Source organism: Chlamydotis macqueenii, chromosome 32 (assembly GCF_036417535.1).
Source record: "Chlamydotis macqueenii isolate bChlMac1 chromosome 32, bChlMac1.mat, whole genome shotgun sequence".
Lineage (NCBI taxonomy): Eukaryota > Metazoa > Chordata > Aves > Otidiformes > Otididae > Chlamydotis > Chlamydotis macqueenii.
In genome coordinates, this window is record NC_141587.1 from 348194 (window position 1) to 369978 (window position 21785).

Consider the following 21785-nt stretch of genomic DNA (forward strand, 5'->3'; position numbering starts at 1 on the left):
AGGTGGGAAACAGTGTCCTTGCCTTGCAACACAACATTTACCCAGAGCAGTTCCAGGCCAGTGCGTGGTTTAACGTCCCTTCTCCTGCGGTCCCGTCCCCTGGGCCCTCCTGGGACAAGGACTCCCACAGTCATTCTGCTGCCAAGGACTGGCAGGTTGGGGCTGAACAGACGGTGAGGGACACCACCAAACGCGGACTTTCTGTGCCTTCATTCCCCTTTGATCTCATGACGGCACAGTCCTGCCCAAGCAGCCCTGGCTTTAACACCCCAGAGGCTGCTATGCAGGAACACAAGTGACGGATGCTCTTCTGTGAAGACGCTCTGTTTTGGCAACGCAGACCTCTCGACTCGTGCTCCCAGCCCAGGGCACACTCACCAAAGGAGACGTCGCCAAAGCGCAGGGAAGGGACACTGAAGTGAAAAGTCGGCCCGATGACACAGCCCCTGCGAGGACAGAGACAGGCAGAGGAGGCGCGGTTAAAGAGAACGGCAAAGCCTTCAGCTTTCATTCCTGCTCAGACGGATAAAAGCTGGTCTCTGAGCCACAGTGGGTTTCCAATCAACCCGTCCCCCTCGTGCTCAGCGTGGCACCCACGGGGACAGGAGGCAGCCAAAGCAAAGCAGTCACCAGCTGACAGTGCTGATGTCGCTCAGGACACCACGGCAGGCAGGGGCCAAGGGAGTGCCCCCAAGGTGCTGCTGGCCTGACGAAGGACCCTGAACAAGGCTACGCGCTTCAGTTTCCCCGTCTCCGATGGGATGGACACAGAGGTGTACACACAGAAGGGGACTCATTGAAACTCGCCTTCCCAGCTGCAGGTTCCCTACTTTGGTATTTCTTCACTGGAACTGGTGTTTCCATGGAGTACAGGGACATCGATATCAGAAGACCTGGATCCACACCATCAGTACACAAGCAGGATTTTGAGGTGTGAACCCAGGGCAGCCCCACACATCCACTGGGAAAAGCAGCAACCGTTCTACACAGGGGACAGCTGAATCTCGGGGAAAGTATCAGCTTGTCACCAGTGCCCCAGCTGACACATCCACGAGCAACACGTCTTAAATGACCGAACAGGGGTGTCCTGACCCCACCACACCTCCTCGCCCCTCCGAAATTCAGCAGCCAGGCTCCAGACTCCTACACTCGCCAACAGCCGCTGAAACCAGCACTCGGAGCTGCGCAACAGTCATTGGCCTGATTGGCATCTGCCCTGAAATAATGCCAGCTCTGCCTCCTGGTTAAAAATCAAGGACCACAGGGAACAGGGCCTTCCACTGTTATTCACAGGACTCCCACTGGGCCTGTCCTGCACGTGAACAGACCCCGCATCCCGCGGGAGGGACCCGGGTTCATCCGGCATCCCTTTCTAAACACCCAGGACACAACCACTCCAGGCTTTGCCTGGTTGGCTTCCAAGCAGAGGAAAGAAGCAGCACCCATGGTTTGGGCAGCTTCTGGTTGCACAGTCAAAAAGCACTCGGAAAAACTGACTTCCAGGAGTTTCAGCCCAGTACTAGCTCTCAGCTCTTGGACCTGAATCCCCTCCTGAGGATAAGTCAGGTAGCAAAGCCCTGCTGCTGCTCAAGTTCCATCCCCAAGGACCCCACACAACCAGACCCAACCTCCCCAGCCCTAACAGCTCGTTTTGGAGGGAGCAAACGGAGCAGACACGCTCTCTGTCACAGCACTTGCCAGGAGAGGACGGAAAACTCCCTCCAAACCAACCACAGCTGGGGATCGCCCTGGGAAACTGCCAAGGATGAGCCTCGCCAAGCAGGTGGGGAAACGACTGCCACTTCTGCTGAGTGCAGCGGGTCTGTGTTCAAGGACGTTAAACCGGAATGACCGTCCAGGAGGCTCAGGCAAGGAGCCAGGCCAGCGCCCGGTGCACCACAGCTGGTGACAGCACAGCCTGCCACAAAATGGGGGGAAAGGCAGCGGTCTGGGCAACAGTGGTGTTTTACAGTAGCGTTACATAATGCATCTGCGAAGGGAGATCAGAGTCCTTGCAGAGCTGGAAGGATCACACAAGGTGGGAGAGGAACCCCTTGCACACTCATCCCTGCTCCGTCGTCTGCAGCCCAGTGCCCCACAGCCAGCTCGCTGCCGTTCCAAAGAACTGGGAGATTTTCTGCACGGAGGACTCAATCCAGTGCTCCAAGCCTCCCAGAGAGGGGGACTCCAGCCCCTGGGTACCAGGCTGGGCAGCAGGCCAGCCCTCGCAGCCTCCAGCCCAACCTTCCCAGTATGGGCAGTGTCACCGAAAGCCCCAGGGTCCTCACACAGAGATGCCAAAGGGTCACAAAAGGAACCTGCTGCTGCCAAATCCTGTGCAAACGGTGTCCTGGAAAGCCACAGAGCCACCCTGGCTCAGCCGTGAGGGCAAAGGTGCTTCCCAGAGGGACCCAAGACTTTCAGAGTGAAACGGGGTGTTGAGGACATCGGAGGCACGGCCATCTCCCCTCGCAGACAGTTACGCTTCTGCATTTGCTGCTGCAATCACAGGGTTCAAAGTGCAGTCAAGGTTAAAAAGCCTTGGCTCTCAGGCTGGGCTCTGATCCTAGCATCCCCACACCAACACCTGAGACAACACCTTTCTTCTCTGCTCCACCATCACATGAGGCTGGTGGGAGATGGTGACCCAGAGCTGGTCACAGCTGTGCCCACTGAGCTCCTGTCGCCCTCCTCACCTGATGGTCAAGGTCACGGGCTCAGGGGCTCCATCCACCCTGAACCTGAACTCTTCAGTGAACCTGCCCAGGACGGTGCAACTGAAGGAGATGCGGACGACCTGCAGCCCAGCAGGCAACACGATGCCCTCCCGCGGGAGAAAGGTGAAGCAGGAGCCCAGAGCCGTAGCTGGAGGGATCAAGGAGAAGTGAGCATCGATAGCTCCCTTGTTAAACAGGATCGCCTGCAGCAGCGAGAAAGCAACAGGGAAATGCATGAGGAATCTTCCTTCTTACACAAGGCTGAGGTGCTTTCCAATTAAACAATTAACACGTGTAAAAGGCAGAAGATGCTGTGTGCTGCTGCTTGGCAGAAGCCAAAGGAAATACAACAGCACAAGCTCTGCTGTTGGGTTTTTTCACGCAAAGCAGTGATGACTCCCCAAAAGCAGAGTCTCTCTGGGTTTATTACTGAGACAGATGCAGAGGAATGTCCCTTACTTATAGTTTTGCAGCTGCTGTTGAAAATATTCACGCATTCAAACTCTGCGATGGTGACTTGAAAACTGCTCTCTCCTCTCACATGTTGCACCCCTCAGTGACAAATTGCAGTTAGGGACCCTGTGCTGAGCTGAGGTTTGCCTCCACGCCAGATGCTCAGCACAGCACTGACAGTGTCATCTACTTAGTCGCATTTCCTCAAGTAATTAAAATAATAAATGGATATAGAATCAGTAAAGTATCAGCACCAAAAATGCAGAGACAGCACAATATTTTGGTGAGAAAACACCTTAACGTGTCCTTCCCTGCCACAGCCAGGCTTTGGAAAGTGTCTGGCATGATGTACTGCCTCCTTTTCTACCTCTTTCACTTGCTCTTATGTTTTTGCAGGAAACTCGACAGCATTGCGGGAGGCAAATCTGCAGAAAGTTCCTTTGCTTCATTTCCAGAAATGCTTTGCTCTTCACAGAGCCAGAGATGCACCCAGTCCGACGCGTGGGGGAGCCTGGTCGGAAGGGAAAGCACTCCCCATTTCTCTGCCAGGGACAGCTCTGAGCCAGGAGGCTGGACAGCTTTTCTCCAGCTCCCCAGAATCAGTAGGATGCGCTTCACTGAAAACTGTTTGCCGTGGACTGGAGTTAAACGCAGTAACTTTGTTCCAGCTGCTTTTTCACAGCCAGAGTACAAAGGTGCGCTGCATCCAGGGCTGAAACAAAAGCCTCTGAATCTTTGTGACCCAGTCCAGTTGCTTTCATGTGTCAAGGGTTTTGGGTTTGTTTTTTTTTGCATGAAGCCTCCCAGCTGATCTCAAAGGGAGGGTGCCAAAAAGTGGGGATCAGGGCTTCACAAACAACATATACGCCTTTCAGACCCCATCAAAAGTATCCAGGTTCTGTGAAACCCCCAAGATTTCACTATAAGGCCACAGACTCCCTGCTCACAGCTGCCTGAGTTCCCAGAAATCCCGCAGGTCCACGAGGCTCAGGACCCACCCCAAGACCTGCAAAGCCCTACTGCTCACCTCATAGCTGTGGGCTGCGCCAACAAAAACCTTCCCGATGTCCAGCTGGTCAAAGCTGAAGCAGAGCTGGGGCCCCATGCCTTCCCCTTGGATGTGCAGGGGCAGCCTGGTCTCACGACCTGGGAAGAGATTTCCGTTTCAGTACAGTAATTCCCACTCTTCTCCTGCATTTTCCAGGCTCCCTCAAGAGCTTGTCCCTGTCTCCGGCCTGATGGGACCACCTCAAGATGCTGCAGGAGAAGATACGGGACCCTTCTCTTCCCTCAGGAGACATGCCTTGGGGCTGGTTTCCAATGTCTAACCCACCCCTTGGGCTGGTTTCTCATTTAGCGATCAGTTTGTCTCCTGAAAAAGCGACGCAGAGTTTTAGACATGATCTCTGAATTTCTTCCCGTGTGCCTAGGTGAGCACTGAAAGCCGTTCAGTGAGGGCACAGGAGGGTACGTCCTCCTCTTTCCTCGGAGCTGGGGCTTTCAGGAGCATCCAGCTTTCGCCCGAGGCCTGCATACAGCTGGGCTGGGGCCCTGTGATGCTCCCTCCATGACACGTCCTGCAGCGCACACAAGGGCATGCAGGGGCTACAGCCTCCTTGGCCTCAATCCCAAATCCACAGCTGCTGCTGTGGAGTGAGAATTTGGATCTCAGTGGGAATAACACCTTGGCACGTCATGCAGGGGGGCGATTTGGCATTGCTGCCTTGCTTTGAAATAAACAAGATAACTGCTCCCAGAAAAGACTTGACAGCACTTCTGTACGACAGGATGAGCAGAAACCTCGTCCAGCAGACTGCTCAGACTCCCCGTTCCACGGAGGGCGTTCACCCTGCCGAGTACAGCCAGCCCTGCGCAACGCTGCCCGTAGGCACCATGGACTCGCAGACACGAGGTGACAACTCCCACGTGTGGCCAGAAGCACGTGCTGGCCAGAGGTGCTTTTTCTGCAGACACCCTGTGCTCAGCAGGGCTCAGCCACCTACGGTCTGGCAGCATCTGGGTAGCAGGAGGTGATCCAGGATCTGGGAGCACATTTGCAGCTCACCTCCTTCTGCCGCAGGAGTCTGATGACACATCGGTGTAATAAAGACTCATCTTGGAGCTAAATGGTCTATAGGGGCGCAGTGCTCGTCCACTAAAGCTGCTCTGCTGTGCAGCTCTTTGGCCTTTACAGACACCTCGCAGCAGAGCAAAGGCTGGCAAACCCACGGCATGAAAACTTATCCCTTCCCTGTCTTGTTTGTCCTGGGGTCAGTGATCCAAACTTGTAGCCAGGGCCGGCCTCGGACAGGAGACCACCTGGAAACGGCAGGGACGATGGGCTTGTGCCAGCACTGCCCTGCTGACCAGAGACCCTTCCTAGCACCTGCACGAGAACCCAGTGGGCTGGAAGGCTCTTTGTGCCTCGCCTCCCCTGCGGGTAACAGAGGAGGAGAAAGGAGCTGGACCTGAGATGTCGCAGTAGACCGTTTGTCGGTAGACCCGGGCCTCTCGAGGTTTGAAGATGACATTAATTTCAGCCGAAGAATTTGGCCAGATATCTCCCTCCTAAAACAGAAGCAGACAGCAAACCAGTTACCTTCAAACGTTACACTTCTTGTGTGCAACCACAGCCCTGTGGCCTAGATTTACAGCATCACTGAAGAGCAAGGAACACTTAGCAACAAAAATTTCTAAGAGAGTTTGGAAGCAGCTGCAGAAAGCTTTTATCTGTCCCTTATCTCTACTGGCACCTGGTAGAGGCATTTTGTTAAATCAGGGCAATAACGGAGCAACCAAACTGGCTGACACTCCAGCCAATCAAGCAGGATTTCCTCAGAGGTACCAGCCAGTCCAAGGAAAAGGCACCTCTCTCCCGCACGCCTTCCCGTATTGCCCTGTGTCACCATGGCTACATGGGGACTTCTGCTCAGAGCAGAAGAGATTCAGAAAATCAAATGGCTTTTGCCATTCTCCAGTATGAAGGAGCCGCCTCTTACACCTTTCCCCTGCGGGCCTCCTCCCATTCCTGTATCACCACTGCTGCGGGGGGCGGAACCGGAGCTGGGTCAGTGCCCGCACGGCGTTTGTCTGACGCTAGAATTTGATCCTGGCCCAAGGCAGCCCAGACTGTACAGCAAAACGGTGAACTTCCACTGCCCCAAAAATACAGCTTCAGCAAGAACCCGGCAGAACGCTGCCAGTGTCCGTGGCCAAACAGCCAGGGAGTGGACGTGAGCCCCGGCAGGCGTCATCCAGAGTGGCTGAGTCCCTGCTGGGACGATTTGCTCAGTACTGCCGAGACCACAGTGACGGCTGCCATGGTGCTGGGATCTCGCTGTACACTGTAGAACTAAGCAGGGCGGGAGGGAGCCCGGAGCTTTGGGCTGATGTCGTTTCTTCTGTCACAGCCGAAAGAGATGAGGGTGCAGCACACAACCCCCCCTTGCCGGGGATGACGTCTTGCCACGCTCCAGGAAGCCATTCAGCGATGCCCCGCGATCCTGACCAGGGACAGATCTCCACACCTCTGAGGAGCTGCTGCATCCCAAGGCACAGTCAGGCGAGACTCCTCGAAGGCCCCAGAGGAAACAAGCCTACGGACTGGCAATAAAACCCATCCTTTACAGGCATCAGCACAGCTCTCTGGAAGAATCCCAAGGCAGCATCATGACTGGAGCCTTGCGCTCACACCCTCACTCCCAAGGGAACCTGCACCAGCCGCTAACAGACTCAGTCTCCTGAGCTCCCGAGAGGAAATCACCATTCTGCAGGATCCAGCGCGCAGGCTGTTGGCAGGACGTCCACAGGGAGCCTCCCTGCATTGGCAGTGAAGCTATAAGCCAGACCGTTTGACTCCAAAGGTGGAGGGCAAGAAGAAATAACCAGTTACACTTTATTCTACTATGCCCTGGCTAAAACCAAGTCTCTAAAGACATAACTCTTCTGGGAACGGACTGGCATTTCTCCCAGGGGTTGGGCTTATTCTAGCATTTACTCCAAAGATGAGAAGGGATTTTGCACTGCGCAGGCAGCAGCCACTCTTCATCTCAGACCATGGAAATACTCAGAATCAGGGCACGGGTCAGCTGAAGGACGTGGAGCTTTGCTTGCATAAACAGAAAAGCAAAGTATTTTCTGTACCTCTGTGCAACAGAACTCAAAAAGTCCGTTTAAACCTGCCAGCCTTGTGTCCAGGCTCACAGGTGACGCTGGGAGGGAGATGCAGACGTGGCAGAGGCCCAGGTCATGTGAAGGGACTGGTATTTCCGTGATTACACTTGGGCTGAATTTGGCCTCCTCTCCACAGAGGATCACGTCATTCTTCAGGTCCATATGTGAACTGGGAGTGCTCTGTTATCCTTCCTTAATCCCCACGCAGCGCGTCAGGTGTGCCCTCACCTACAATAACCGACACCCCTGAAGCCTCTCAGGACACATTCAGGGCCCGTAATTTCCACCCCTTGCAGGAGCCCAGCTTTAGGCAAGCTCTCGCCGCCTGTCAGAAATCCTTTCTGCAGCAAGCTCTCCCGGCCTCCCCACAAACCCAGCGTTTGCTCTCTCGGCACCCAGCCAGCTGACGCGGGGATCTGCCGAGTGACCTCATTCAGGGAGGAGGAGGAGGAGGAGGAAGGGAGGTTCTCAGCTATCGCTTACCACCGGCTCAATGGTGAAGATGTCACCGGAGAAGAGCATGGGGTCTCCTTGCGCCTTTGCTCTCTGGTGCTGGAAGGGGTGGGAGAGAAGGGGAAGGCGATCTCGGAGAGAGGGGTCCAGCGCGCACTCGTGCAGAAAAGCATCCCTCTCGTCCTCTTCCTGCCTCTGCAGCCTGCGACACAGCCTGCAGCCAGGGCAGAGACAAACCAAGCAGATAATTTCATGAGCAGCAGCTGTGCAGAGCCTGGCGTGTAAGCGCAGGGGCAGCACCATGCTCGGGGGGGAACCGCAGGCAGCAGCAGCACAGCAAGGGGCTGGCCCCGAGCCACGGGGTCCCACTCGGGGATTGTCACTTGCTGCTGGCATGGCAGGTCGTTTTACTCCACGCTGAGAAGCCACAAAGACGTTTTTGGAAGCCAGCAGCCTCAAGAGAGGCTCCTGGCTCACAGCCACTGCCACAACTGATGGAGAATCCTCCAACCTCAACGGGCTTTTCCTGCCATAGAGCTGCTCGGGAGAGGCAGGGAGCAGACAGATCAAGGAGCACCCACTGCGGTGCTTCACTGGGAAGGGCAGAAGAACCTGGCTTTCAGCTGCAGGTTACTGGCATCGCTCTTTTTTTCTTCCCTTTTGGACCTGCAGGGAGAAGCTAAAGGTATCTGCTCTCTGTTCCCTACGCTGCCTTCCACGAGCGGGTCCCAGAGCACTTTAAGAGCAAACGGAGGAATCCAGGCATCGCATCCCTTTGGTGAAATTTATCGTTTCATACCCATGAAAACAAGAGGCCCTGAGAGGAGAAGGGACTTGGCCTAGCATCACCCAGGAAAGAAGTCAGGACCAGCATCTCTGAATCCAAACCCTTACGTCTAGCCTTGAACCACCTCATCTTTTTCCTCTTTCTGGCCTTCTCCGCAGGGCTGTGACGCAGTCAGTCTCTCCCGTACTTGGCAGTTGCAGCAGAAATCTCTCTAGCCTTTCAAGACCACAACCAAGAGAGGAGAAGGGAGCACTGCTGCAGAGCAGGTGCTTCCTAGCTGGCATACTGGTGTCCCCCTTCACGCGCCAGTGCCCTGGCCACGACGAATGCGCAGGTGACAACTCTGCGGGGGGATGACTGGAAGGCTCCATGTGCAGAAATCAAGGCAACGTAGCACAAACAGGACAGCGATCATCACCCGGCTAAATCCAGAGACAATTAGAAAGGAAATACAGCCGTGGGCATTACGAGCTGCACACAGACAGAGCCTCGGGCAAATGCTGTCACCAGCGCCGAACACACTTGCTTTGGCTAGCTCCCCGTGGAGCGCAGTGGGATATGTTTCTCCAAGGCTGACCTACAGCGCTGTGCATGAGGAGGGCTTCCAGCCACTGAGCTGAACCACCCTCAGCTCCACCAACGGACAACAATTCCACCATTACATCCCAGACAGTCCTGCGTGAGAGAGAGCAAACCCCTGGGGAGACCTTCAAACAATCCGGGTCTTTGTAGGTCACAGCCCAGTGCAGGGTCCTGCGCTGCCTTCCCTCCCTGCTCTCAGACCTCAACAGCTTCTCCAACAGCAGGACAGTGGCCTTGGAGCCATGACCATCCCCAAGGCTTCCAGGGAAGGAACAACAAAACGTCCTGGCCAGAGTCTAGGACACAAACTGGCATGAGAAAAAATGCAATTGGAAGGAAAATCAGGCTGAAGTCTACTGTGGGGAAAGCTGGTGAGGGGAAAGAGGATCACTCAGGGTCCAGCCTGAGGCAGGCAGGTGGGAAGAGATGGCAAAGGAATGGTCCAGGGAAGTACCAAGAGATGGTCATGAGATTTTCTTTTACCACCCCAAGCTTGCATGGCAGTCACTCACTGTGGAATCAAAAACAGAGAACAGTGGAAAACGAGTTCTGGCCTTCAAGGCACTTCTGATCTAATTACCTTGAACTTTATTTGCTCAGAAGCCCTTACAAAGTGCTCCGCTTTAAGGCAGCTTCCTGACCAGCTCTAGGTTCAGACCAGCTCCTGTACACCTACATCCACCCAAGCCTGAACAGTCTCACGAGGATTCCCTAAATCACCCAAGCCTTTAAGGGTCATTTCCAATTCCTCCCCAGGGCTCTGTGTGTTTCTCTGCTGCCCTGAACGGGAATTTCAAAATTTCACCAAAGACACCCTTTGAGGATCCTGCCCCATCTCTCACCACCGCAAAGACCCGGGTTGCTGAAGCCCAAATGCATTTCCAGGCCCTGTGCTGCCCCACCTTGCCCGCAGAACCCTCCAAACTCTCCCCAGCCTCTAGGAAAGGGCAGAAATACCTCGTTGTGCTGGGAAGCAGGACAGTGCAAGGCAATTCAACACCCTGCAGCAGGCTGGCCTCAGCTTCCCGGGCCAACAAAGCACCCTGCCCCCCACAGCACTGGAAAAGGAGCTGGCCGTTTTACCAAACCTGCAGTGGAAGAAACTGCAGTGGCTGCCATAATAATTCTGTTACCTGCAGCTCCATGAAGTCCCCAGGCAGCCAGTGCTGACACTTTCCTCAGCCTCATGGACCCTCTGGAGCCCAGCGATCTCTGGGCCTCAGTGCCTTCTGCTCCCACAAAACACACATTTGCCATCCAGTCATTGCAGCCAAACTTTCCTCCCCAAAACATCATCCTCAGCTGGAGTACGAGCGGAACTGGAGTGGGAAGTGCCGAGCTCCAACATCCTGAAGCTCAGTGACACACGCCCTGACACTGTGGACGGTTTCCTTCTCCTGAACCATTCAAAAGCACCACCCCCCTCAGAGGCCATATGTTAGTTTTGCCCTTGAGCAGTGTATCGGACTGAAATGACTCTCTCAAACGAACCTCAGCTTCCTCTGATCCTCCTCTTCCTGACTGACAAAAGCCTTCCACTGGAAGTGGACTGTGATATCGCTCCGATTGTGGATGACCACATATCTCTGGTTTGCCAGCCGCAGGTAAGTCTTCTCCAGAGTCAGGGACTTGCTCTGAAGCCTGACGTTGACATCTGCAGCTGCTCCATGAAGGCTCGTGTGGGTATCTTCACCTGGAACAAAGCACAGGAGAGTCTTTGCTCATCTCACTCGCTGACGGAAATACAAGGAGCAGAGCAAACCACAGGAAAGAGAAGGAAGTGTTACAGCTCTCAGCAGCAGTCACAGTTCACATTTAGCACATCTTGATAGAAGTGTGTGCAACATGGGGGCAAGCTCAGCTCCACATCGTCTCCAGCTCTGGAGTGTGCTGCACTGGAGAACTGCTTGAGAGCTAAGAGAAGATCTGAGCTTTATGAATACCGACTTGCTTGAGACCAGACTAACTCTGGAAATGCATTTTCCCACATCCACGCGGGGTGGGCTAAAAGTCACCGGGGAAGGGCCAAGTCACCAGCAGGATTTTTAGCGGCACTGAGTGCCAAACCCTTTCCAAACCTGGAGGCGTGCTTGGCATGTAGGCTTCAGAAACCCTCTCTGATACCATCATCTGATGGGAAGGCAATGAGTAGGGATGTGCTGTAGCCCAGAACATCCCAAGTCACCTTCATTTCAGTATGAGCTGGGATTTTTCACACCCAGACACACGTACATGGAGGAAATGGCGGAGTTTGCACATGTAAAGCACTGAAGGTCAAATTTTTATTGTAAGTGTCATTCTGCTCGTAGCAGCAAAGCTTTTCCTCACGCTCATCTGTAAAGTTTGTGGCAACAGGACTCCCACCACATGCAGAGTCTATCCAGCAGACAGTACCTGCGTACTCCTACCCAGGACAGCGTAAAGGATGCACAACTGAAATCAATCCAGTAATAGGCAAAGGGAAAATTGTGACGTATTCCCACTGAAGAGCCCCATGTCTGCCTCAGCAATGCTAGGGACAGATTTGACCCAACCTCAGCAAAAACTGAAGCAACACAACACGCCCCTGACCCTGCCTCAGTCACACTGACGATGGTGTGATGCACTGAGAACTACCGCCACTGGTGAGCAAGGCAACACAGACACACAGCAAAGCCAGGAAAATGCCTCCCAACGCCCTCCGCTGCCAGTTTGCTCTTGGCGCTTCTCTGTCACCATAAACAGTCTGTCGGTGGCTCTGAAAGAGCAACCCCGCTGCTTTTTGTACACGAGCCACAGGCAGTCCAGCGTAGTGCAGGACAAACCAGCCAGGGCTTGCCGCGCCAGACTGGGGGATGTTGTCTGGTGCTCTGCACTACACCTGCAACCAGCAGCTTTTCAGACGGATGGATTCAATGTTTCCCTTTCACTTCTGCAATTAATCTCAGCAGCCTTTTCCTCATTGGCATGCTTCAAGCCAGAGAGAAAAGCCCTTAACTGTTCCCTTGTTTCTTCTGGAGTTTTCCCCACTTACTCCTCAAGTGACTTCTAGAGCTGACAGCACTGCTGTGGCCTGATCTTGGCTTCTCGTACCCCACTCTAAATGTTATCCCTGTCTCAGGAGGCACTGAGTACCTCCTGCCAAATCCCAAGAGCCCTCAAGTCCTGGCTACTTTAGTCCTCGTGTTGTGAAGCGTGCGGTGTAGATGGGCAGAGGGCAACATGGCAAAAACGGTCAGTGGCAAGACAGCGGAGAAGCAGTGTAAAGGATGGAGGTGCGTATGAGACGGTGGGCGCTGGGGACAGTCTGACAGGGACATGCGTTCCCCATGTTGCACTTCAAACACAGCTGTCATGGTTTTGTTTAGTGAGGAGGGGCCTAAGGTGGCAGCTTCTGTAGGAAACTGCTAGAAGTCGCTCCCCTTTGTTCAGTGGACTTGGCCAGGCCTAGGGCGGACCCGCTGCTGGCCAAGGCCGAGCCGATTGGTAGCAGAATGTCCCACGATAACGCCTCTGCGATAACGTATTTAAGAAGGGGAAAACAGAAAAAAAAAAGAGAGAGAAGAGAAGATGTGAAGAAGCTGAGCGGGGGCAGAGGCACAGAGGGGAGGCACAGGCCTCATGGGCCTTGCAGGCCTCACCCTCTGGCCTCTCGCCAGGCAGCCGACTGGGCCCGACTCGGTCCGGCCCGGCTGCAAGAAGTGGAGAGGAGATAAGAAGTATCTACCAGCCTGTTGTGAGGAATGGCTGCGGACGCCAAGGTCAGTTCAGAACTGAGGGGGAGGAGTAATGTGGCTCCTGGCCAAGACTCCCCTGCAGCCCGTGGTGACGACCATGGTGGAGCAGGTTGTTCCCCTGCAGCCCATGGAGGTCCACAGAGGGGGAGAGATCCACCTGCAGCCTGTGGAGGACCCCACACCGGGGGAGGTGGATGCCTGAAGGCGGCTGTGGCCCGTGGAGGGCCTGCTGGGACAGCCATTCTGGAGAGACTGCACTCTGTGGAAGAGATGACCCACGCCGGAGCAGTTTCAGGAAGGACTGTGGCCCGTGGGAGGGACCCCACGCTGGAGCAGGGGAGGAATGTGAGGAGTTCTTCCCCCAACCATGAAGCAGTGGCGTAAAACAACGCGTGATGAACTAACTGCAATCCCCATTCCCTCTTCCCCCTGTGCCGCTCGGGAGGGAAGGTGGTAGAGATAATGTTAAGCCCGGAAGAGGGAGGGGTGAAGGGAGGTTATCTTGTTCTCTGTCTCATTCTCCTGCTGTTTGTAGTAATAAATGAATAGTTTTCCCCAAGTCGAGTCTGTTTTGCCTGTGACAGTAACTTTAAGGATCTCTCCCTGTCCTTATCTCAAACCTCGAGCCATTTTTCCTTATATTTTCTCTCCCTGTTCTCTCGGAGGGTGGGGGAGTGAGAGAGAGACTGCACAGTCTGGTCCCGATCGGGGCTGAACTACGACAACAGCACTGTCTAGGAATCAAACTCCACACCCGTGTGTGCACACTGCAGTGGAGAAGCAAGGTTTCTCCTTTCTCCACTCAGCAGCTCCCAGCAAAAGAGGGTTCCAAAATCTCATTCCTGTTGGAGGGGATCTACTTGAACAACCCCCTAACCACCAACTACTTCCACGTTTGAGGCGAAGCTGGGACAGGGCAGCTACACCTGGAGAGGGAATGAAGGTGGCTGGGACAACGGGGAAGGCTGGCGGATGGCTGTCACGGGGGGTGCTGGGTGGAGAACACCTCGCTGACTCCAGGGTCCCCCAGGGATGGACCAGCACACAGGACATACAGACCAAGCACAGACTCAGCCCTTGCCCCTCATCTGCTCATCGCTAAGCACTGGAACGTGCAGAGCTTTGGAATTAAAGGGTTTAGAAGTTGTCTGCAAAGCAAGCTGAACTTTATTCTGCTTAGAAATGCAGAAAGGCAAAAAATTCCATTTTGAAGGACACCGAGAGTGTGCACCACGCACTGCCCGGCACTTACCCGTGTCATAGTGAACTATCAGGGACCCGGAATGATCCCCGGTCTTCAGTGGGTGAAACTCCACAGTTACTTGCACGGCGTCACCAATCCCAAGAGTCCCGACGGAGTGATCGACAGAGAAAGGGCTGCAACGCAAAGAGAGATGTCAGGGCTATCGGGGGAGATCTGGGGACTCTGTTCCTTTGGCAGCCTGGTTCGCTTCAGCTCACCTGTGCAAGCAAGGAGCAAACAAACCACGGTCAGTAGGAGAAAACCACAACATCCAGGGCACAAAACAGAGCTACTGACTCCACTTGTGAAGAGAGGCAGCCCTCCGAAGATCCTGTGGTATAAACCGACCTCATCTCTCCCACACCCTGCATCCAGTTCTCTGCAGTGAGGCTCAGGGGTGCAAGTGCTGGCAGTGCGACCAGAGCGTGGGTTTGGAAGAGCACTCAATTGGTTTCCTTGCAGATGTGGTGCCAACAAGGCATTACCCTCTGCCGCTCAGCAAACTGGAAAACCGGTGACTGTCTTCTGAGACCAAAAGGAGCAACACAGGCTGTCCACAACACCGTTCCCGACAGGCATTTGATCAGGGGACCGCCGGAATACCATGTGCTTGTGGCTGCCCAGAGAATGCATGTACTTGGCCGAGAGTGGTCTGGAACCATTTCAGAAGGCACTCACCATCAGGAGGTTGCAAGCTAGCTACTCACATGTTCTGGGACTCTCCAGAAAATCTGGGAGAGAGGAAGCTCCAGCAGAAAAGGCCCCCAAGCCCTGCACCAGATATTTGCTGCATCTTTTGCCTGCGCTCTCATTCGCATTCTGGTTTGGGGCTGTGGTTGTTGTGAAGCCAGTGCCTGCTCATCTCTACTTAAGAGCTTATTCTACCAAAGCATCTTTGGTCCCAGGGACCAGACCCAACCTACTGGAAAACAAAGCTCCTGGACCTCACAGACCTCAGGGCCTACATACCAATTGCTTTGGGCTACCATCTCTGATTGCCCTTGCTAATAGAGACACAGCTGCTGATAAATTCTTGAATGCCTCTTTCACCAGCTCATGGCTTGCCCATTTCCAGAGTTTTCTCAAAGGCTGCATCACACTTCAAACACTCTCGGCAACAGCCAAACCCACATGGCCTGCCCGCTTCCAGCTACGGCTGCAATGCAGCAGCTCAGACGCTCCGGTTCCTTTTTGTTCCCGTTTCCTAACTACGTGATCACACAACAGTGTTCTGCACAGAAAAGATGAGCTCCTTTACCTCTGAGTGCTGATGCGGTAGCGGGCCTCCCGATCCCCGATGTTGCGAACCAGCAGAGTTTTCTGGGTGCTGTACTTGACCGGGCAGACGGAGAAGTCCAGCTGGTCAGGGAAGTCCAGGACAGCTCGCGCCCCTATCGCTCGGATAGGCACAATGAACTTCTCCCTTTCTGTGACGCAGATGAGCTGGTGGAAATAATCCTGCAGGGAGAGAAACAACCTCAGCACAGTGCATTTAGTGCCATCCCCACGGCAGAAGAAAAACGGCTCTTTTCCACCACTCTAGCAGCAGCGTTACAGAATGGAATAGCACTTTCTACGTTCATGACCTTTCATACCAGTGGCACGACTTGGACAGGGCTGTTCCCTTGCAAAGCACAAACAACCCCACGGATTCACCTGCAGCACCGGACAAAATTATCTGATACTTGGATTCTGAGGCAGCAAAACAGAGTCGTTTCATGTGAGGGGTGACAGCCATAGTGAGAATCCGCCTCCATCAGCACTGCAGACTGATAAAGGCACCACTACGAACCCGGCTGTGCCACAGCACCAACTCCAATCCCAGCAACGCAGCCACCTCGTTGAAGCCTGGCAGGGGATGCTTGGGGACATTTTCAAAAGGACTTCACCATGTGCACGACCAACAGTCAGTCTTTGGTGAAACGCTTCACATGCTGGACTCACTCATTGTTTTACTCTCGGGTGGGTGTGGGGGACGTGTGTATTCCCCACCCCTTCCCACAGCATTAGAGCATCTGGACACCCAGAGCTCAGTGTGCCTGTGCCAGGCTGGCTCCCTGCCACCCGCACAGCGCTCCCTCTCCCCTGGACTCGCAGCTGGATTGCAGGCGGGCAAGTATCCTCCGTGACAGCACACCTGCAGGGCTTGAAAACAGAGCGTATGAAAAAGCATCGTCATTCAGCTGTCTCACTGCTCTGTCCAACATGAGACACGTTAAGGTGACTCCAGGTTTCAAAGGCGGCGGTCCTCACTCTGATCAGGCTCACTTCGCGTCCTCCAAATAACAGGTCGCTGTTCAACAGACTTTTGTGTTTATCCTGAGTGGAGCAAACCCATCGTGATGCAGCAATGGACAGATACTAGAAACCAACGCCTTGAGAGGCCGCCCCACCGCAGACAGTAGACGCTCTCATCCCTGAAGACCACAGACATGACATTCAGTGTTCCAGCGCTGAAGGATAAAACCAGTCTGAAGCATGCAAGAGCCTCCAGGCTAGGAAAGCAGCATCTTCCCCATGAGGAAAGAGTGTCCCCCCGCTCTAGAGCCAGTGCAACCCACCGAAACCAGGAACATTCCTCAAAATCCATACCAGATGCCCTGTTCTGAATCCAGCCCTGCACGTTCACCTTTCAGTGAAGGCACCAACCTCTTGGGACCTCCACTCTCACCTTGTTCTCCTCAGGGGTGAAACAGATGCGGAAAGTCGAAAGCAGGCCAGGTGCTACCTTACGGCACGCAGCATTGGGACCCATCAACTTGAAGTAAGGTGAGCTCTCCAAGATGACCTTCACTAGCCGAGGAACCTGCAGCAGAGACATGAAAAGGTGATTTTGCCACTGGTGGAAACATGAGGAGAAGAGACTTGGCCATGCCCTGGTGACATCCTTCCTTAACCAGCTTTCCAAGGCACTTCTAGCTCTGGAGGTATGCGCACATAACTCACAAGGGTGGACTTGAATCCATTTGGCCTGGGCAAAACAGCTCTAGGCCAGAGGCAGTAGGGCAATGTCCTGCTGCCAAAGAAGGGCCAAGCAGGTAAGACACCAGCAGTATGGAGGTACAATACAATATGTGGATCAAGCCATCCACATATTCAACAAGCCCAGGGGACCTGCTTGCTTCTGCCTGCACGCATCCACACAGTCACGCCTCTAGAGGCAGAATGCATTCTCTGAAGGCAAAGTGGCATTTGTGACACCACGGCAAGGGGGACATTCACTCCTAACATACCGGGTTGGAGCGGGGCAGTCAAGCTGCGGTGCTACAGAGTCATGCAGGCAGACCAGCAAGAGAAGGAGACCACAGACATTACTGGGAAGAAAAGCAAGCTGAAGAAGAGCAAAAGGAGGAACGCAGGAAAACAAAGAGACAGCCCCAGGAACAAGGAGACGGCTAAGAGAATGTAAAGCGGGCTGTAGAGAGGCAAGGGAGAAGCACCATCCTCTGCAAGGAAAGGCTGGTGCAGCAGACGAGAGCAGTCAGCTCACCAAAACGATGGAAAGCCAGACGAGCCCTCAGGCTGTGCCCATCAATTATGGCCTTCAAAGGCCTTGTCTGCCAGCACTGACTCACAGTCTGGTTTCAGGATGAAAAGCCAGTCTCAGCTCCCCGGAGGCTCTCGCTGCCTGCTGATTGCAGCCAGGCAGCTGCCAGCACAGGCAAGCCACATTTCTGGAGATTCCTCCCCACACCCAGGAGGCCCTGCAGGCACCCTGCTGCAAGGTTCTGCCCTCTGGGACACCACCGGCACGGACACAGCAAACAGGCATCTTCTAGCACACAGATATCAGCCCCTGGGCACCACATCTCTGAGAAAGTCTGAACTTTGGGCTGACAGGCAGCGTCACTGATAAACAACCAGCCCACACAAGGCTGGGCAAAACGGAAGTTCAGCCTGGGCCACCCGCCCGAGCCTGATAACCCATGGCCAAGGCAGTCCTGAACTCTCCAAATGCTCTCTGCTCCCAGAAATGCCCTGGGGCAGCAAGGGCCAGGAGCCAAGATCACGCTGCAGACAAACGTTTGGGTCCCCAAGTCCCCTGGCCGATGAGCACACAGGGCTGAGACCTGCAGCAGAAGTCACCCAGCACATCTCTGAGAGTGGGGAGGAGCAGCCTGAAGGCAGAAAAGCAATTTTATAGCACACAGGTAAGAGCAATAAGAATCTACCTGAGCACTGGTGTCTCTGAATGATTGCAGAGCCTCTGTTTGGAATAGAGTCTGCTGTTCCCTGGATTTTGACGGAGCAGACAAGCCTCAGTGTGACTCAGAGGAGTCTGGGAAACTGGTGAGAAAGTTTGGAGATGGAGTGCAACCCTGATTTTCGCCAGGACATTACCAAAAGCCAACAGAATTAGAATATAACCTCTCCTGGGACTGTCATCTCTATCTTTGTGTACTTAAATACGACAGGGATTTTCCTTAGAGCTGATCTTGTTTTCACACCAGTGCTGTCCAACAGGTCAGGTCTTACTAGCTTCAAAACGAATTCATTCAGGAAAAAATCAACGGTTCACACATTGCCTCTCCTTTACAGGACAAATCCCAGGGAGCAGCTGAAGAAGAGCAAAAGGACAGCAGTAGGAAAAGAGAAGCTGAGGCACATTTTAAGCAGGAAAGAGGATACCTACAGCAAAAAGTGTTCAAAATCAGTCTGGGCTGCACGAATGGTTTCCCCACTGAATAAAAACACCGAAAAATCACGAACGTTGGATGATTGCTCCCACACCGAAAGTGCCAGCAACACAAGCTCTTGCTGCTCCTCCCCGGCCATTGGCAGAGCATCTACAGCACCACAGACATCGGGGCTCCGGGCTTTCCCTGACCAACAGGGCTTCGACGTTTACCACCAGCTGCTCGGAAACTCCCACTGAAAAAATACCCTAAAAATCACGAACGTCGGGCGATTACTCCCACAGCAAAATTGCCAGCAACTCAAGCTCTTGCTGCTCTTCACAGCCTTTGACTCCACATCTACAGCACCACAGACATCGGGGCTCCGGGCTTTCCCTCACTAACAGGGCTTCGACGTTTGCCATCAACTGCACGGAAGTGCCCACTGAAAAAATACCCTAAAAATCACAAACATCGAACGATTGCCCCCACACTAAAAGTGCCAGCAACTAAAGCTCTTGCTGCTCTTCCCCGGCCATTCACAGCGCATCTACAGCACCACAGACACTGAGGCTCCATGTTTCCCTGATGAACAGGGCTTCGACTTCTACCATCAACTACAAAAGCCCGCCCACTGACAAAATACCCTAAAAATCACGAACGTCGGACAATTGCTCCCACACCAAAAGTGCCAGCAACTCAAGCTCTTGCTGCTTCTCATCGTCCGTTGATGCCGCATCTAGAGCACCACAGACATTGGGGCATTGGGGACTGTCCACGACAATCTCAATGCCTCAGGAGTCCATTTGTTCTTCTGTGCAATGAAACGGTCCATTTTTTGTGTAAGGCCCGGAATAATGTATGGTGTATGCACCTTAAGGAATTTGCAGACGTTGGCCGTGACAAAGGAGGGAGGTTCAGTAAATCGCAGGAAAAGAGACGTGGAATTAGAGGAAAATGCATTTTCGGACACATGTGATGATGAAATTACAGACCCAGACTGGGACAATGCAGGGGGATTTTTCACTTTGATGTTCGCACCAGGACTGGCTGTTCAGGTGGTCACATTAGCTTTGAAGAAGGTGACCTGTCATACACTGACGTCTAACCTCACAAAGGCAATACTTGCCGACATGGAGAAGAGGTTTGGACACACTCAAAAGGTATTGGAGGCACATGCTAAAGCAATAGATTTAGCATTGGAGCTCCTGGGTCAAGGAGGCTGTGATGGAGCCGTTATACAAAATTTATCATTCTGTTGCCTCGATAACACAGACTATGAGAAGATAGGAAGGAGGAATATGTATTTAAAGAAGCTCACAGATAACATAGCGGATAACGCAGATATAATGCATATAGATCTAGGTAGCGGTTTGAACATGGTATGGGAGTGGATTACGAGGTTTTTCAGTTGGGATTGGTTATATACAGTTCTGATAGTTCTTGTGATTTTGTTTTTAATGTTATGTTGCGGTTTACCTGTTTGTATGTTTTTCGGAAGATGGGTTATTGTTCATTTACGTGTACTAATGGATGATAGACATCAGCAAGTTGTATATAATTTGTTAAGGAATGCATGGTGAATAAAGGTGTGCCTTAAGGGTTATCATTGGGAGGGGGAGATGTAGGGAATGGCGCTCGGAAGATCTCGCGCTGTGACGGACAGATAGGCTGACCCCTCCCCTAGGAGTGCGCCGCCCATGAAGGCGGAGCCAGCCAATATATAAGCGTGTGATGCAGCCTAATAAATCACCATTTGCATTTCCACCATATTGGTGTCAGGGTGCTTATTGGCCCCAGGGTGGGTGTCCCTGGACTCCACATAGCTCCTTGTGGACGCAAGGAGTTTTTCCTCACGTGAGGAAAAACTTTTTCTCCCAAAGAGTGGTCAGGCACTGGAATGGCCTGCCCAGGGAGGTGGTGGAGTTGCCGTCCCTGGCAGTGTTCAAGAGGCGGCTTGATGAGAAGCTACAGGATATGGTTTAGTAGATGTGGCAGCAATGGTAGTGGGAAGACGGTTGGACTAGATGATCTTATAGGTCCCATCCAACCATGTGATTCTATGATTCTATGATTCTATGAAATAGGCCGTAAGGGGGAGGTCCGCCGCTGCCTACAGGCACCACCGATCCCGATCACGAAGACCGAAGCCAACAAAATAGTTGTAAATAAAACCAGAGATGCACTTGGATTAATTGCAAAACAGAAGACCAAGATGAAAACTGCCTTATATCAAAATCATTTAGCTTTGGATTATTTGCTAGTACAAGAAGGGGATGTTTGTGGAAAATTTAACCTTAGCAATTGCTGTCTAGAAATTGATGATGAAGGAAAAGCTGTGATTGAGCACTTGCTCTGAATTTTCAGGGCTTTCTCTGCACAAGAAGGTCTGTTCTGGGGGCAAGCGGCTTCAGGTCTCTACCAGAAGAGAGACAAGGACAACTCCCAAGTGACTGAGCCCTTCTCTGGCAGCAGAGACAAGGCACTGCAGCAAGACCAACTCCAGGGATGCCTGGATCAAGAAAGAATCGGATGACGATGCCACAGAATTGGAGTTGCTTTGCAGAACAGCAGAGTGTGGGCGCGCATTCAGATGCACAACTGCAAGAATTCCTCTTGTGATGCTGTACTTTGCACCCCAGCCTCTCTGCTTGGATGGCACGGGCCAGCTGTCGCATTTTTGTGACAGCTCCCATCGTGCCCGCCCAGTACCGGCACCAGTTCCACCACAGCAGGGAACAGCAGTTGCCCCACTGGGGCAGAGAGGGAGAGAATCAAAAAACCTCAAAAGTGCTAAAACCAGCCCCATCCCCACTGCGGGGCAGGGTGGAGCAGCACACAAAGGTGGGCACCGCCAGGCCACTGGTACTGGCCCCATCCCTTCCCCTTGGGCAGGAAATTCACCTCCCCGCAAAAATCACGCTTGGGGTGGGAAATGGTGGGGATGGGAGACCATTGGGGTAGGAAACCGTGACGGGGCTGAGAAGTCATGGCTGGGATGGGAAACCATTGTGGGGATGGGAAATGAGCACTGGGAACAGGAAA

General features: G+C 53.4%; 1 protein-coding gene across 1 annotated transcript in view; it reads right to left on the reverse strand.

Annotated features, from left to right (window-relative positions):
• Window positions 1-21436, reverse strand: part of LOC147596914 (axonemal central pair apparatus protein HYDIN-like) — a 30301-nt gene extending 8865 nt beyond the window's left edge. Inside the window, exons 1-10 of the mRNA XM_086769219.1 lie at window positions 21371-21436; window positions 16796-16930; window positions 15383-15582; window positions 14134-14258; window positions 10657-10858; window positions 7827-8010; window positions 5639-5738; window positions 4198-4316; window positions 2697-2920; window positions 379-446 (exon numbers count right to left, since the gene is read on the reverse strand). Of these exons, the coding sequence (XP_086625345.1) occupies window positions 379-446; window positions 2697-2920; window positions 4198-4316; window positions 5639-5738; window positions 7827-8010; window positions 10657-10858; window positions 14134-14258; window positions 15383-15582; window positions 16796-16930; window positions 21371-21436 (1423 nt within the window). The remainder of the gene's footprint in view (window positions 1-378; window positions 447-2696; window positions 2921-4197; window positions 4317-5638; window positions 5739-7826; window positions 8011-10656; window positions 10859-14133; window positions 14259-15382; window positions 15583-16795; window positions 16931-21370) is intronic.
• Window positions 21437-21785: the final 349 nt, after the last annotated feature.